The 18,275-nt window shown below is 37.4% G+C and overlaps 1 protein-coding gene across 1 annotated transcript in view; it reads right to left on the reverse strand.

Annotated features, from left to right (window-relative positions):
* The window catches only part of LOC139966343 (macrophage mannose receptor 1-like), a 44,077-nt gene that overhangs the window by 7,093 nt on the left and 18,709 nt on the right, over positions 1–18,275 (reverse strand). Inside the window, exons 17-36 of the mRNA XM_071969243.1 lie at positions 17,800–17,835; positions 16,284–16,457; positions 15,079–15,210; positions 14,263–14,373; positions 12,952–13,191; positions 11,614–11,835; positions 10,679–10,842; positions 10,048–10,158; positions 9,706–9,824; positions 8,846–8,997; positions 8,241–8,455; positions 6,709–6,839; positions 6,256–6,314; positions 5,365–5,532; positions 4,567–4,599; positions 3,471–3,649; positions 3,037–3,098; positions 1,768–1,868; positions 1,105–1,383; positions 82–224 (exon numbers count right to left, since the gene is read on the reverse strand). Coding sequence (XP_071825344.1) covers positions 82–224; positions 1,105–1,383; positions 1,768–1,868; positions 3,037–3,098; positions 3,471–3,649; positions 4,567–4,599; positions 5,365–5,532; positions 6,256–6,314; positions 6,709–6,839; positions 8,241–8,455; positions 8,846–8,997; positions 9,706–9,824; positions 10,048–10,158; positions 10,679–10,842; positions 11,614–11,835; positions 12,952–13,191; positions 14,263–14,373; positions 15,079–15,210; positions 16,284–16,457; positions 17,800–17,835 — 2,831 coding nt within the window. The remainder of the gene's footprint in view (positions 1–81; positions 225–1,104; positions 1,384–1,767; positions 1,869–3,036; positions 3,099–3,470; positions 3,650–4,566; positions 4,600–5,364; positions 5,533–6,255; positions 6,315–6,708; positions 6,840–8,240; positions 8,456–8,845; positions 8,998–9,705; positions 9,825–10,047; positions 10,159–10,678; positions 10,843–11,613; positions 11,836–12,951; positions 13,192–14,262; positions 14,374–15,078; positions 15,211–16,283; positions 16,458–17,799; positions 17,836–18,275) is intronic.

The raw sequence follows: 18,275 nt of genomic DNA on the forward strand, positions 1-18,275 counted from the left end.
ATTGTTTATCGACTAGAAACGTGAACACAATGATCATTAAATGATAAACCGTCCTCCGAAATGTGAGAACCATGAACTAACCGTATTGTCCGGTTTTCCTGGTTTCCAGTTGGTGTAGGTGACCGCATACTGGTCTGTCCACATGTACTGACCATCGACAGCCAGGTCGGACAAACCAATCCAAACGTCCACTGAGAGGAACTTGAGCAGCGAGGAGAAGAACACTGACCAATGAAAGAAACAATAGACATTCAAGTATGACCATGCTGTTGTAAAATATGGACAAATTTATGCATTTGTTTTGGAACAAACCATTTACTAATCAAAATGAATAGAAGACTTTTAGATAATATCTTACTTTGCACAGAATTTAGTAGAAATGACACAAAAAATAAGATATCATTAATATTATATTATGGCACTTACATGAGTGTAAATGAAAAGTGATTAGAAATATATTGGCCACAAATTAAAAAGTATGATAAATTTAAATTTAAATAAAAAAACATTTCCAAACAATTAAAATGATTTACATATAAGGTTACCATCCTCTGAATTTCATAATTATATTAATTCACTGTGTATTAAGCTGTGTTAAAAAGGTGGCGATAATTTCTAGAATTTGTTTTTGACAATAAAGATGATCTCTTACTATCTTTATAACTTGCTCTATAACCTTCACTTGGCTAAAATGCCTACAAGGAAGAAACAAACACTGGATCAACATCAGAGGTAATCACCAGTTATGTGTTTTTACTGAGATTTCAGTAAGTGCAGAAGAAATCACTGAGGAGACATTTCACAGCAACATAAAGTACCATTAAAGAGTCATTTACATCAGGTACTATATATCATTCAACTGCTGATGACACTTTTCAGTCTTTAACAGCCAGTCCTACAACATCTGCTGAAACATCATCCGAAGGACCAAATTCTACTGTGATGACACCGGAAGAAAAAGCAGCGTTTTTCTAAGGTTACTTTGATTGAATTGAAGTCTTATTTTGCTAGCTTTGACTCAATGAGCTGCTTGAAGTAAACATGCAAGTCATTGTACCAACTCTCTGTTGAAAGAGGCAAAGACAATAATGTATCTGGCCTCACCTTGTTCCTCATGTGAATGAATTGTTGCCAGGTTACCAATCTCCCCAGCCTCTGTCAAGGCGTTTATGCATCGTGACTTGGCTGTCTGCCAGTCATAGCGGTCGGCAGCCTCTGATCCCCCCACGTAATAACACCTGCCACTGTGAAAGTACCAGTCGTCCGGGCAACCACCACCAGCTGGTGCAGAAGATGGTGTTGGTATTGGTTGAACAGTACCCTCTGGTCTCTTACAGATGAATGGAGCGGCAAAACCACAGTTTTTATCTTGCCACTTATTTCCTTAAGTAGAGTTGTTGAAAGCAAAGAGTAAATAATAGTTTGCTTCATGTTTGTTTGCTATTGCATACAATAAACAAGAAAACACTGTTGAAGTGGTGCAGAAGTAATGTTGACATAACTTGCAATGCTTCGGTTTCTATTCATGTCATCTGTCTATAAGTAGTATTGAAAGTTTCGGACACCGAGTGCTGAGGATTTCACCAAAGTTTTAAGAATTATGCCTCAAGGCATACACAATGTTGACTGCATTAAACAAAAACAAAAATTCTTAACTCCCTAAAGTAAGTATTCAGTATTGATAGTAAAAAAAGGATATCTTTCTCGATTAATTAAATATCATTAATGAACCTAACTAACAAACTTTGTCTCCATTGGATCCCTTACCTGTTGTTACATCAATTTCCACACACGATTCTTCTCCATTCTGGTTGTTTGGTTGGCCTGTCTTCCAGTTAACATAGCTGTATGGCTGGCCATCGGTCCATCTGTGAAATAAATTAAACCTGAATTTTACTAAAATAGTTCCACTGGGGTTTACTTGAAACTCATTACAGAGCTGATATTACTTTTGACACCCTCTGATGATGATAAACTTTAAAATGCCAACAAAGAAACCACTGGTGAACAGAATTCAGTTGGGTGCACCCAGCTGTTAGACAGCTGTGCAATATAGCTGTTGTGGTTGCCTATCTGTCTTCTTTAAATAATATTAAATATATGTATGTATATTAGATCCTCCTGCAAGCAGGAACTCGCGAAGAAGCCATCATTGGCTTATCAAAGCCGCAAGCTGACTGAAGTCAGTCTCTTACATTCATATTTAACGTCCATGATTATGAATTGTTAATTGTCAACAACTCTGTAACTGGACGACATACATTAATCTGGGAGTGACTCGAACCGGGGACCTTATGATTGAAAGGTCCCTTTGGGGCAATTCGGGGAAATATTCGGGGCAATTTGGGGTATTCAGGGCAATATTCGGGGAAATTCGGGGAAAATATACCCTTTGGGGCAATTCATACATCTATAAATATTCCCTCCACTTTGAAAGGGTTGGTATTTCTTCTCCAGTTTCCTCAAAGAGATTTCCATCGCACTTGTAATAGAAATTGACTGTTTACAACATTTCGGAAAAACAAAACTATGTATCCCTTTATTATTTAAATTTTTTAATTCATTTCCTAGATATCACTGTAAATACATTACCAATACCATTACGTATCAGTTGTGGCTAAAATCAGTTTATATTCTTGGAGTCATGTAAGAACATCTACATAAAAAAACCATACAGCTAAGTGTAGGCTGGTAACATTTTGGACCCTGGACCTTAGACCCTGGAAAATTTTACAGCCAGCAAAATAATTTTTTGGTGGAATGGGCTTCTGACATATTCCATCTTGTTAACAAAAAAATCACCTTCAGACAATCCCAACTCTCTAGTACTAAGGTAGATATTGTTGTAAATAATTTGTTACAATTTTTCTTCCACTCATTTTTGTACTTTGAGCTTTTCAATATCATATCAGAAAGCTAAATTCAACACATGTGGGACTTAGCAACAACATTTTACGAACAAAAGCTAACTTTTATCGGGTGTTTCAAGCAAGAAAATTATTTGGATGTAAGTTTCTAAATTGTGGGACAACTTACTCAAAAGTTCCAGTGGTGCTTTCTCTTAGTCCAATCCAGTATGAGGCGACTGACGGGTTAACCTTTGAAAAAAATGAAATAATAATGTGACTAGTTTTGATGTAGAAACATTAAAAATTCTGGAATTGTTGTTTGACACCTTTTTTGTTGCTGACAAACCTACACATGATTTATTCACCCCTCCATACAGACAAACCTACACATACTGTTTTCACCCTCCAAACAGACAAACCCTACACATTCTTCATTCCCCCTAAATACAGGCAAATGCCAAACATAATGTATTAGGTACAAGAGTAAGTAAGGGCATGACACAGCTAGAGTATCGATAAAAAATGACCTAGTTTCTTGCCAGTGGGAAAACTGGGGAAAAAAATGCTTGAACAAAGAAACAATTGAAAACATTGAACCAGATGTTCATGATTACAACTTACAAGTCCACGGAGGATCTGAGCTTCGTAGCTGCTCGTGACAGAGACGAGATAGCCACCATTCTGCCGGCACCAGTTGTTAGCACCATCCCATGAGTTGAGACCTTCACCGGTGGGAGACGAGGCATAGTAACAGTAAGGTGGGCCGGACTTCCACTCTCTATCTGAGACACAATCTGGCACTGCGGGGGGACAAGTCTGATGTTAATTATTTATTCCTGTCGTACTGGGCCATTTTCGGGGACAGGTGCCCAGGAGGGGTTTGGTAAAATGTGGGACAAAGGAAATGCTGCCTTCTATCACTAATGAAAGCGAGATGCTGATCTTATTGTAATGTTAGTCTATCTATTAAAACACTGGGTTAAAAGTGCCTGTCTATCAAAACCAGTTTTTTTGGGAGTTTTTCATGCAGGAGACATTTTCATTTTACATTTTAATAATCTAATAAAATTTGCAAACACCTTGTATAATTTGTATAATTGCAGATTTATGACTTTGTTCGATATTTTTCTCCAGTTTTTACATAGTTTGGCCTGTTAAATTAAATCATGGAACACCACCTTCCCTTCACCCTTTTTCACAGATTCTTCTCACTCAGTGTTATGTAGGCTACCACAGAGAGGAATGATGTAATTGTAGGGTAACATTTTTCATGAAACTATTATAAGCACTAATAGCTTTTGTGGCTCTTTTGACCACATGATGATCCACATCGTTTAAAATATTCACAAAAAACTGGGTATTCCTCATTCAGTTAACAGATCTCCTATTGAGTGAGCAGAATACAAAAATATCAGGTCGGTCACATAAACAAAAACTTTTTTTCTTTTTTATGCCTTAAGTCCTTTTCCTGGTGCGATGTCAGTGGACTTATAAGTATTGAGATTACATTTTTCAGATATGTAATTATCTTTAGTGATGGTAGAGCAGATTACCACAAGACTGTGGTCAATTAAGCATAAAATGCAGCAATGGACACAGATCTGTGCTCTATGGTTGACTTTCAAGAGCTTTACGACTACTAAATCTACAGAAAGGTAAATATAAAAATTTAAAAAAATAAATTTAAAGAAAAAAAATAAATATAAACAGTTCTTACAGGCAGGAGGTGCAGGAGTATCGACTTGAAAATCTAAACAGAAAAACAAACAAAAAAAGAGTTTAAGTGAATGCTAGAGCAATAAAATTGCAAATGAAGATTAACTTAAAAATAAGAAAAAATGCAGTACTTTCTTACAAAGGCTTGCTTCTTGGCAAGAAAAAGTTTCAGACTACTCAAGCTAAGGGTGTAAATCATGACTTCTGTTGCAAGCACCAGACACTCCCTGCCTAGCGAGGACATTAGTATAAATTGGTATGAACCTGTATCTAAATCGAAGTCAGAGGCCTGCCTGTTGCTCTCAACCTAGTAGAACAATGATAAACCTCTGTGGCTATTGTAAAATGTTTGTGCGAGGACATTAGTATAAATTGGTATGAACGAGCGAGGACATTAGTATAAATTGGTATGAACCTGTATTTACATCGAAGTCAGAGACCAGCCTGTTGCTCTCAACCTAGTAGAACAATGATAAACCTCTGTGGCTATTGTAAAATATTTGTGCTTTCTGTTGTAAGCTTGTCTATGATGAGGGTTATTAGACACACCGATTGAAATTTACCCAAAACTCGCATAACTAATTTCCGTCTCAATCGTATGACTTCTATTTATATTTGTTCAGTGTGTGGTACTCTTACACCAGATTCCTGTTAATGTTGAATAGATGGAGTTCATGAATAGTTGCCATAGTAACATACAGAAGATTTTACCAGCAGGTTATGACTGAACAGACTAACAATAGCACGCCAATATACATGGTTACTCCCTGAGCAACTAATAATTTTAAAAAAATCTTACTTTTTGGTCGTTCGCATATGTAGTTTTCATAGTTATAACAGAGGGCATCATTCCAAGCGTGTCCATCAAAGAACATTACTGCACATTCTTCAATAGAATCATAATCGTTTGGTTCCCCTACGTGCCAGTTAGTGTAGGTAAGAGGTGTGCCATCCGTCCAGTACCAGTCTGAATATATTTATAAAAGCATATATGAGGGCTAATATCAGCCAAAAACACCAGCATTGTGCTGTTTACCTCGTGAATAGTTTTGAAAAAATGTCTTTGTTGCAACAATAATAACACTGTCAATAATGCACACCAAGTGTTTCTCATGACAAATTTCTCACAAAAATTCAATAATTATGATATTTCGACAAGTAACTAACTAATAGTTATCGATGAGATATGTACTATAGATAAGCACACTAACTAATGAACAAGACACTGAATAGTGAAAGAAAACTCTATTAGAAGAAACACTGACTGGTGAATGAAACACTAACTAGTGGAAAAAAACATTAACTAGCGAAACCACGATCAAGAAGAACGGCAAAAAGACAGAGGACAAAATTATTTTACAGCGTTACTGTCTGAAAGAGAAACTTAGTAAGGAAATTGATGTAAATCTTGTAATGATATTCCAACAGAACAATCTTTACAAAATAATACTGAAGAAAAAAAGTACTAAATATAAATAAGAAAACAATAATTGATGAAAGAAACACCAACTAGGGAACAAAACACTAACTATTGATACCACAAAATGATGATGAAAAGGGTAGAGAGCAAACAAATTGATGAAACCCAACTATTATAAAAGCATATCTTTGGAAAGAGAAAATCACAGTTATGTAATTGATTCAAAATCCTGTCATGAAATTCAAAGTTTCAAAAAAACACAGTCCTTACTTCCTTCATCATTTTGATCTGTAAGTCCAAACCAGTACCCGCCATTATCGCCAGGAAACCTGAAAAAATCAAATGACACACATTTAGCTGAAAGAAAGAGGCTGTGAGATGTTGGAAGGAGGGGAGGGAAGAAAGGTGATGGAAAGCTTGGTGAATTGATCCCCTTCCCCCCCCAAACCCTCCTCCCTCTTGATAAATTAATCATACTTACGCTAGATCCTGGTGTTTGGATGTCAAATGTGATGAATGCAAGATAAATAAGAAAAAAGATAAAAGATGTTTGAAGAATTTTTTGAAGAATTTCATCTCAAGTGTAACTAGCATGTATGACAGAGGGAGTGAAGAGAAGGGAGATGGGTTGTGGGAGGGAGTGGGTGTGGGGGGAGGGGTGGGTAACTGAATAGGGTGTAATCCAAAATAAAATAGAAATAGCTTGAATATAATAACACTCACAGAGCATTGTATCGGCTAACCAGGTACTGTTCTTCTGCAGGATTTGAAAAGCTAGCAAGATGGGCACCAATGTTTCCACATTCCACATCTGCCGTATAATGACTAGCGATATTGTCTGCACCACTTCTTATCTTCAACACAAGAGGAAGAGGAAGACTGGTCAGAACACAAATATTTTATGACATTTGATGAAAGGTTTCTCTTTTGCCATGCAAGCATTTTATCACATTTTGTTGAATTTGGGAAAAGGAGCTTTATGACTCTGAATGCCTTAATACATTACAATGAGGGATATGTCCAATGCCTCTATAAAGACATCCCTGGATATACCACATGCCTCAATACATACAATGAGGGATATGTCCCATGCCTCTATAAAGACATCAATGGATATACCACATGCCTCAATACATACAATGAGGGATATGTCCCATGCCTCTATAGAGACATCAATGGATATACCACATGCCTCAATACATACAATGAGGGATATGTCCCATGCCTCTATAGAGACATCAATGGATATAACACGATACATACAATGAGGGATATGTCCCATGCCTCTATAGAGACATCCCTGGATATACCACATGCCTCAATACATACAATGAGGGATATGTCCCATGCCTCTATAGAGACATCAATGGATATAACACGATACATACAATGAGGGATATGTCCCATGCCTCTATAGAGACATCCCTGGATATACCACATGCCTCAATACATATAATGAGAGATATGTCCAATGCCTCTATAAAGACATCCCTGGATATACCACATGCCTCAATACATACAATGAGGGATATGTCCCATGCCTCTATAGAGACATCCCTGGATATAACTCATGCCTCAATAATAATCACTGGATACAAAACATGCCTTAACAATACATCCCTAGATATATCTCACATGCCTCAATAATACATCACAGGATATATAATATAATAATCATAATAATGTTCGATTTATTTAGAGCTTTATACCAGCGATAGGTCTCAAAGCGCTTTACAGACGTTATATTACCCCTGGTCAATGATAACCTGTCCCAGAGACAATCCCTCCAGTCGGCAGCAGTTATATACTGCGCCCAATGACAAGTTACCTCACAGGTACCCATGTAACCCCTGGGTGGAGAGAGGCAAGTGAGATAAAGCATCTTGCCCAAGGACACAACGTAATAAACTAGGCAGGAATCGAACCAGCAATCCTTGGATCACGAGTCCGACGCCTTAGCCAATTGGCCACCACACTCTCACAAATATCACATGCTCCAATAAATACATCCCTGGATATATCACATGCCTCAATAATACATCCCCAGATATGTCCCAAGTCTCTATAAATACATCCCTGGATAAAACACATGCCTCTATAAATACATCCCTGGATGTAACACATGCCTCTACAAATACATCCCTGGATATAACATGTCTCAATAAATAAATCCCTGGATATATCCCATGCCTCTTAAAGACATCCCTGGATATAGACCATGCCTCTATCACTCCATCAGTGGATTCGCCACTCACCAAGAAACAGCTGCTGCCATAACCGTACCATCCGTCTTCACATCCACTATCGGAGGGCAGTGTGGGCACTGGTGTTATGTACGGGGGCAGTGTTGCACCATCGCTGGGTTTCTCACATACATAGGGTAGTGCTGTATAACAGGGGGCGTCTGTCCAACGACCACTGAGAGACATTGATCCAGAGTACATGGCAACACACTTACCGGTCTTATCATCTGCAATTTAGACAATTTAACACTGTTACATTACAACCATCAAGTCATCATGGGATGGAATGAGTAAACAGACCAGGCTATACCGGCAATCAAAGCAGATTTTAATTTACTGAGCAGAAAGACTTGACTAATCTTCTAATTTTTTGTTTGTTTTTGATCTACATACTTCATCTTCTCATGCAATATTTCTATTGTTTATACTAAGTAAGTTACTTGCACCAATCATTAACCTGTTTATCCAATCACATATACCTTGGCTGTAATTTCTTTGTACTTTTTTTCTAGCTGTTCTCATCAAATAAAATATAAATGAGATGAACACAACTCTCTCCAGTTATTGAATACTTTTCACTTCAAACAAGGTTTGACGTTGTGAATGTAACTATTTACTTGGTTGTCCAGGTCCCCAGTTGACATAGGTAGGGACAGATCCATCCACAAACTGATAATATCCCGGCGTCTCTATATCGCTGAGGCCAGTCCAGTACATGCCTTCCTCTAACTTCAGTCCCACCTGAGCACCAACATAGGCATTCTCAAAACTGGAAAAAAAAGAAAGATGGAATTATCAACAAAAAGAGTGTAGTAACATGGGCTTAATGATAAATGCTGTGATTGGTCCTGATTCTAGTTACCATATTTCCAGATATACAACACACTCAAACAGACCTCTGTTCGAGTAGTGACGGGCACATAGACTTACATCAAGTAAAGACATCTAGGACAAGACAAAACAGAAGACAAAGGAATGACTGGTAGCCAGGTGAATTGGTCTTAAAATTGGAAAGACATATTACAACTTCGCTAATGGTTCGACATTTTGAATGTTACTCATGTGTATACAATGTAGGGTAAACATACAATAAATATTAACATTTTAAATCATTCGTAGTTCTCTTTCCTTCCCACCCCCATCCTCCCACTCCCAAACCGAAAAACAAGCAACAACAACAGATACAAGTAATTTATATCAATTAATGGATCTCTGATAGTGAATTTCTTGGAAAGTAAAAATATACGAATCGGCAGGACTCCTTCTGAGTAAGAAATTATAAACATGGTATAACACATTTACTGATATTAGAACTCAAACATGAACATAACACAAACAACATGTCAATATAACGACGCACAAACTATTAACTGGTACAATTAAAACAAGAATAATAAACTGAAGAAATTGTGAAAATGAAGGGAAGAAATGCACAGAAAGAGAAACGACTAAAAAAGGATGATTGGTATTTATTTACCTGGTGGTTATGACAAGCAGCTGATCGCCGTTGCTCCTGCATGCATCTCTTGCATCAGTCCACGAGAGAGGAACGTCTTCGACGAAACGATAACACGAGAAGTAGTATCTCGTGTAACCCTGCAGGAGATGGAAATTTAAAAACAAACAAGTTTACAGGACACTTCCAAGTCTGAATATGCATGAGCTTTAAATTTGTGGCACAAAATGTATCTTCTTTCAAGTTCCCAGTCATAGAATTTCGGGTAAAGGTGAAGGGGCTTTATGTACAGCTTGGGAAGGAATGGAGGGTGAGGTGCTCAGAGGGATTCTGCTACAAGTAATTAAAATAACATTAACTTACTTCTGGGCAACCATCAGGAGTTGGTTCGACCACCACTGAACCGGTGTCATATTTAGGTACTTTACACACGGCAGAGTTTGCATAAGAGCATTCGACATTACTCCACATACCCTATAGGAGAATACGGCAAGATGAGTGACGTTATTATCATGGAATATAGAATACATTTAACAGATTGCATAAATGTCGGACATTAGCCTCAGCTTTACAATGCATAGTTTGAGTGATATCATATCACCATAAGTCTGCAAGGGATATCAAATAACGTTTACAGACAAATATGACAATGTGATCATGTATATATTTCTGTTGTTTTTATGTGATACTAAATGTGGATTCCATTCAATTCTACATATCTATGACAGCTACAGTATATTACAAGCAAACATAACATGTGAAAGGTGACATTGTCACAGTATATATGATGTGATTCCTGTCACTGAACATTGTCATATGTCACATGCAAGGAGGCTTATCGAAGACAAAATTACATGATAACCACCATCTACCAATCACAATGACTGGCTGTCTCATAAATATACATCTGATTCACAAACAAATATCTGAATATGCATGAGCTAACATGTAAATCCTTTCTTCAATATGCATTAGCTAAAATCTTAATCCTTACTGTGTCTGCATTCATTTCTGTGCAGTCTCTGGTATTGGGATCATTATCCGGCTGAGCGGCGTCCCACATGGTGATTTGGACCTCTGACCCGTCCACCCACTCATACAGTCCTTCTTGGTTCTCATCAGATAGACCTATATAGACATATTGCAATTTCTGATCCTCTGAGAAAGAAAGAAAAACCAAATTATAAGAAGTCGTTGATTGAATGTAAGATGTTTTGACAAACCATGCCGTGTGCACATGTTGATATATACAAATACAAATTTTTCTCCATTTAAAAAGTGTTCTGCCATTCTTCTGAGAGCGTTGTGGTCAAATGGTTAAAGCAGTTGACTTGTGATCTAAGGTTTGTAGGTTCGAGTCCTGGCCAGATCATTACATTGTCTCCTTGGGCATGGCACTTTATCTCCATTGCCTCTCTTCACCCGGGTGTATAAAATGGGGACCTGTGAGTTAAACTGTCAGTTGGGCACTGTTTAGCTGCTGCTATGCTAAGTTTGACAGGTTTTAAATGTGACCAGGGTAATATTGTAATGTGCCTTGAGCACCGCTATTGGTGGATATGTCTGCGCTTTATAAATCCTCAATATTATTATTATTCTTCTTCTTCTCGTGCTTTCAGACTTGTGCCCAGGGGATATAGGATTCAATTTGTTGCATTTACATTGTATACCTCCTTTATTCCCTGGTGAGTAAATTGTGAGAGTTTTGCAGAGGACCAAGTAGGGATTCAGTATTAAATTCTTTGGATAGTCATACTTCACCTCCCACCCACCAGATGCACATAAATTAAATAATACCATCTACTAGACAAAGTTCACAAGATAATTCTTCCCCCCTGACTCCACTAACCTTCACCCATCCTCCTCCCCCTCCTCTGCCCTAGGGATTCTAATTCCAATTAATGACACAGTAAGTGAAGTTTTGTTTACCTGAAACAATAAAATAATTCACAAAGTTGTTGATATGAATGTCCGAGATGGATACCACATCTGCCCCAGACAGAGCCAACTGGCAGTTATCCCTCTGAGTGTCATATTCAGCGGGGGTTTCAATCAGTTTGAAACAATTGTTGCCGAATGGTGTCCATCCAGACTGGCAACCATAGGTGTCTGGTAGGACCACTGGAGGCGTCTCAGTCGGGAAATTAAACACTGTCAAAAAATAAGGACAATAATGATAAAAAATTAAAAAAATCAAGAAACAAAGAGATTTAAAGTGTAGTAAGGCAAATCCCAAGATCCGTACAAACTTTGTGCACAAGTTTAATATTTTACAAGTTTATTCCCTACCCCCTTCCTTTAATCCTCTCTTTGTCCCTACACTGTTTATCTCCTACCTCTCCTCTTTCCCTGTTGGTTTCTTACTTTCTTCTCTCCAACCCCTTGTCTACTAATCCCTTACCTCTATCTCTTTGTGTTCACCATGCTCAATAACCTGTCTGTATTCTGTGCATGTTTTTGTCCCTTCTGTTACTGTTACTTGTCATTCAGCCTTTGAAGAAGATCCTGCTAGGATCGAAACGTCAAGCCAACTTACTTTAACACATTCTCTGACACAGGCTCTCTAGTGGATAAAGCAGTTTGCTAATAGTTTTATTTTATTTTAAGTTTGCTATTTATTAAACATATTAAATGGCAATAATACCCAGAAACATTAAAAAGTTTATAAGACAGAAAATATTCACAGAAACAAACCTCTAGCCTGTATGCGATTGCTCCTGACCATGAAACATAGTCACAGAAAAGGTGCATTTTGGCAATTAGTGGGGTTAATTAAAAATGTTTAGGTTTCATTAATAATAATTTAGAGTTCCTCCACCACAATTATTTTGGCTTTCATAGCAATGGTGATCATGATTTGATCCCAAATGAATGGCTTTGGATATTTGCAATCCACAAGTTTTTGTTTTAACCGTTTGTATGTCATAATCATTAAATAATGACAAAATTGACAAAAACAATAAATAATGATAACAGGGTGGGAATTTTAAGTCAAGTTTTTATCAGTCCATATCTTCTGCCCATTGGCTATTTCGTTGTTGTTTTTTTTTTTTTTAATTTAAAGTAAATACTTTAAATTTAATTTTTTTTTAAATTTAAAGTAAATACTCTTTATTGCCTTCTAAATTTCCTCCCCCGCTTAGATTTACAAATGCGAAACACTTTGAATTTAAAACACATTACACTAAAACAATTTTTTTTTCCAGGCTTAAATTCCAAATAGCCGACTCCTGATTTAAGTAACAGAATAGAACATTACTCCCTCACCTCTGGTGTAGTGGTCGTAATGTTCGTCGTAAGTGAAATCATAATTGGGGTCGTCTTTGGTGTGGTCGTAGAGTTGACACCAGTTGTAAAATTTGTCTACGTCGAATGAAAGACAGACGAAAGACGTCTCGGCCTCGCAGAGTCTGCCACATTCCTCTGCTTGTACTGGAGTGTAATAGGCCTGGTACTGATACCTAAGCCCAAACCCTCTCGTCACGTTATAGTGTGATTGGAGGTACTCTGTTGTTACCCAAAGAAAGGAAGGAAAGAAAGAAAGAAAGAAGGAAAAAAAAAACAGAGAAATTAAACTCTCTTCTGAGTTAAAGATGGAACAAATTTTAAGCAGAGGGCAAGTAACAAAGGAAAAACAACGAATTCAAGAAAAGAGATAAGCACTTGATGACTAATTTAACAGACAAGACAAAACCAGAGGCTCAATCTCTTCCAGTGAACACACTGACACAGGCACCAAACACTTTGAATTTATCACACATCAAATTTTCCAGACTTGAATTCCTCATAACAACCTCTATGATTAAGCTAAAGAGCATAGATTATGAGTTCCTCACTCTCAGGTAAATACTTGAATTTTTTCACATTAACAGAAACTGATCAAATATATAGGGGGGGGAGTGACAGGTAATGAATGGCATTTAAATATATGACAATGAATGTAGGTGAAATACCAGGAGCACAACCATTATTTCGTTGTGGGATGGGAGGCGGGGGGGGGGGGAGGAGGGCTAAGATGTATTGTCATCTTTGGGAGTGGTCTAGAGGTATCCTCTCTACTTTGGTAATATGGAGGGTGCTTAGATGCAAACTGGTGCTCTATTTTGCAACTTTTGGAAAAAATGTTGAAGGATTTTCAATTGTTCTGTACAGATATACATGCTATATATTGTACACTGGAATGTTCTTTCTGTGAGAGGGGTGGGGAGAGAATGAGCTCCCATTGATTTAATTTGGGGGGGGAGGTCTAAAAGTGGTAGGCCATTAAAACATTGCCAACAAAAATCCTCATTAATTTTTCTAAGTGGTATTAGTTTTCTTTTTGGTACTGTATCAAGTAAAAAGAAAGCTACAGTAGCCTATAGGACTTGTATCTATAAAAATACATTATCCACGTAAGGGTCATTTCAAGTCCTCTGTAACAGCTTCTTTTGCATTTTTCAATACCAACTAGATATGAAGCTACAAGTTGAGTTGGAAATATAATTATTTGATATTTAAGGATAAAACTGGAAAGACATGTTTTATATTGAGTAATATCATAAACCATAATAAACCCAAAAGAGGATCATAACTTACCAGAGCCCATGCAAACAAAACTATTATAATCGCTACAACGGTTGTCGTTCCATTTACCAGTGGTAGAAATCATCTCTCCACAGTCCTCTTCTCCAACATTGTTTGGTTCTCCTATTTTTTTTGAAAGAGAGTTTATTCATGAGTGGAAAGCTAGGGTTAAAGTTGTCAAACACACAGACTTTTTACAGAACATTGTGATTGATTTTTTTTGTCGTTCATTTTTGAAACACTCTGCTCTCTACCGACAAATCTGCCCCTCCCACTATGAAAAGAAATCAAACAAATAATCATTCCAATCAAAATGAAAAGCACCTCAAAGTCATTACAAATAGATCAACTTATGACAGTGTTGTTTAGCCATTTTCCACGACTCGCAAACCTGCTAATAACATTGGGAAAACGTTGCGCCCCCTTTCACCTATCACCTGTGGATGCACTGTCTCTTTCAGGAAATTTTGCTGCTTATGCCTATAGGTTTTGCACCCCAACCTGAGGTCCTGGGCCTTGCACCCTTGGATTTGTATGTTTTTTAGATCCTCCTGCAAGCAGGAACTCGCAAAGAAGCCTCATCAAAGCCACAAGCTGACCGAAGTCAGTTTCTTAGATTCATATTTAACGTCCATGATAATGAATTGGCAATTGTCAACAACTCTGTAACTGAACGACATACATTAATCTTGGAGTGACCCGAACTGGGGACCTTATGATTGGAAGTCACCGGCGTCAACTTATGGAAACAGACTTATGGAAACAGACTTATGGAAACAGACTTATGGAAACAGACTTATGGAAACAGACTTATGGAAACAGACTTACCACTATTCCAATTCAAGAAATTGACAGCTGAGCCATCAGCCCATTGGAAACCACCCTCGGTATTCTGATCGTCTAAACCGATAAACAAAATGAAGGATATTCCACTGCTGTCTATCAGATCCAAAAACATATCTGTTGTGAAGAAATAAAATCAATTTCAAATAAAAATGAAAGGTCTGATAAACATGATCAGTGCTTATGAAATCTAAGTTGACATGAGAAATCAGTAAAATGGAATCAGGACAGTAGAGAAATAATATTATAAATAAAAAATTATATTTATATAGTGCTTAATACAACATTTCAGAGTGCTTTACAAAGTAGGAAAGAGTCAAAGGAAACAAAGGGAAAGTTAGAAACTAGGAATCAAACAGAAATGTTTGAAGCTGTCTCTTGAAAATAAAGAGGGAGGGAGAGTCACAAACGTAAAATGGGAGTTTGTTCCAAACAGAAGGCGCAGCGACAGAAAAGGCTTGATCGCCATAACGAGTGCGGGTACGTGGACCAGGAGCTAATTGCAAATGCGCATGATAGGAAGAGCGAAGCGTAACGGTAGTTAACCGAAGCAAAGATCGGTGGTAAATCAATGTTAGTTGTTTATAGTATGGATGGATAAATGCTAAGAAAACTGATATATAGACATGTCACATTCTTCCTGAGTCAGGATAGGCCGCGAGGACGATTGTGTCATGAGGGCCCTTTTAGAGTTTGTCTTGTTTCTAATCTGTTTTTTTTCAAGAATACAAAATGCTTCTTCCCATATTTTCCCAGGCCCCTAATTGCCCCACCCCCAGGGCCCCTCTCATCAGGCTTATCCGGTGTCAGTGAAGATTGTGCTATAAGTAGTGTATTAATGTAAGTCTAACATTAGGCTTATTATTACTTGCTACTAAAGCAGTGTGAATAACATCACAGAAATGACTGACGAAGGCCCCTTGTTTGCTATAGGAAAGCTTTTTGTCTTATCGAACAAGCCGTGGCAAGCTGGATGTTGTATCTAATCCCACGAGTAGTGTTTCGATTTTATTTGATCGAATTCCACGAATAGTGGTTCGATTTTATATGACCGTTCGTAGTGAAGTGTGCATGAGTAAAGCAGAGCAGTGCGTAATTTTTCTTAATAACAAGTCTGATGAACTAGGCCAACTAGCATTTCATTGGTCATGGAATAATGGTCTTTGATATATTTGAGAAATGAGTCTTACCATGGATAAATTGGTTCTCCGCTAAGCTATGGATACTGCCCAACTCTCCACCTAGCAGTCTGCATTCAAGTCTGGCTTCATCATAGTTCATTGCAGCATTGGGATCCATGAAGTAACAGCGGTTGTTATCTTCATTCAGAACCCAGCCCTCACCGCATTCATCAAAGCCAGGAGCTAGTAGAGAAGATGTAATACCATCAAATCAGGACTATCAATACAACAAGCTGATGAACTCATACATTAAAACTGCATCACTGCTGCTTTGCCAGACCTGGGTTGGAATAAACACTCAGGTGGCAGCATTTTATATCTAGACCATGTATTCAATTCTTTATGCAGATTTTGTAAATAGAGCCCATAATGATACTATTTGTTTCATATGGGTTCATTTGCTATGATTTTCTTTTCATCAACTTTCAAAGCAAGATGTTGATATGCAGCAAATTTGTTTACATGTAAAACAAGCTTGAAACAGTTTCAATCTGTCCTCTGGTACATATAGGAAATACATACTAGACAAACAATCGTTTTTTAAGCGACTCTCTACATTTACTAGACACTCTTAGATGTTACTTGACTCTCTATACATGTTACTAGACACCCTATACATGTTACTATACACTCTATATGTACCGCACCACAATTAGAGTAGTGTACATCCGAATGGTTAACCGTCAGAGAAAAGAGGTAAAAGTACCTAATATAATGCTTGTTTAAGCATGTTATCAGTTACAACCATTATTTGATCTGCCTTTATATGAAAGCGCATAAATTTAAAGTACAGATTGTGTGAAAATAGGGAGGATCGAATGTGTTATAAACCATTTTAGAAAATATTTGGTTAAATGTTGATACTACTCCTAGCGAGCAGATGGAAGGAACGTGCTCCTCTTCTAGCTCAAAATCTAAAAGGTCATGATTTGGAAGTTTGCAAGTGCCATGATTGGCCAAGATCTCAGCTATCATGTGGTGGGTAAACTATACCAGTTGAAAACTTCTATCTATGCTTTGGCAAGTCTTGAAAGTGATGAGTTTAGTGTGTAAGTCAATGGAACAATTAATTGTGGTGCGAGACCTATACATGTCACAAGACACTCTCTACATGTTACTATACACTCTACACTGTTAGGGTTGCCACAGGTAACTTAGTTCAGAAATCTTACCATAAAAACACACACACAAACCTACATGTTTGTATTACATTCAGACCGAGGACCCCATTGTATTTTCCATTGTTCAAATCCACGTACCCTAACCTTAACAATAACCCATACAATAGAATTCTTCCGAGGACGTGGTGATTCTTTAGAAATCACAACCGAGGACCTAGAATTCTTTTGTTCAAGTCCTCGGTCAGATAGAAAAACAAACGCATACACCCACACACATGGGATTACTGTTAGGGTTGTTTCAGGTAATCCAGTTTAGAATTCTTACCATAAACACACACACACGCACATTGGATTACTGTTAGGATTGCAGACAGCATCATATATGTATATATTTTTTTACTTACGAGGTGTTGGTGGAAGTGTGGTAGGAGGATCAGGCACTGTTGAAGGAGAAAATTAAAAACAATCTTAAGAAGATAACAAAGGCATCTTCAGAACGAGTAGATCCAATCTACATCAACTGAGCAATTCCATCAACTTACATTAGGATTCTAGGACTTCTGTTGCCTCATCAGAGTGTATGACTATTAAAGTCACCATGGCTTGTGTTAGAATATCAAACAAGCTACAACAAAAAAATAACACTTAACATATAAAACCAATAAGAACGATCAAGCAAACTTGTAAAGAATCGTTTCATTTTTTATGACAAATAATGCAGACAAACATTCATCTTATCTGATTCCACATCAAGAGCAGTCAGCAATTAACATTCACCAAAAAATAAAGAGAATTAAAAGAAATCAAAGAAATCAAAAGAAATCAAGGGTTAAAATGAAAAACAAAGCAATCTAACTAAAGAAATTTGCAGAATGGAAAA

The sequence above is a fragment of the Apostichopus japonicus genome, chromosome 4 (assembly GCF_037975245.1).
Source record: "Apostichopus japonicus isolate 1M-3 chromosome 4, ASM3797524v1, whole genome shotgun sequence".
Taxonomy (NCBI): domain Eukaryota; kingdom Metazoa; phylum Echinodermata; class Holothuroidea; order Aspidochirotida; family Stichopodidae; genus Apostichopus; species Apostichopus japonicus.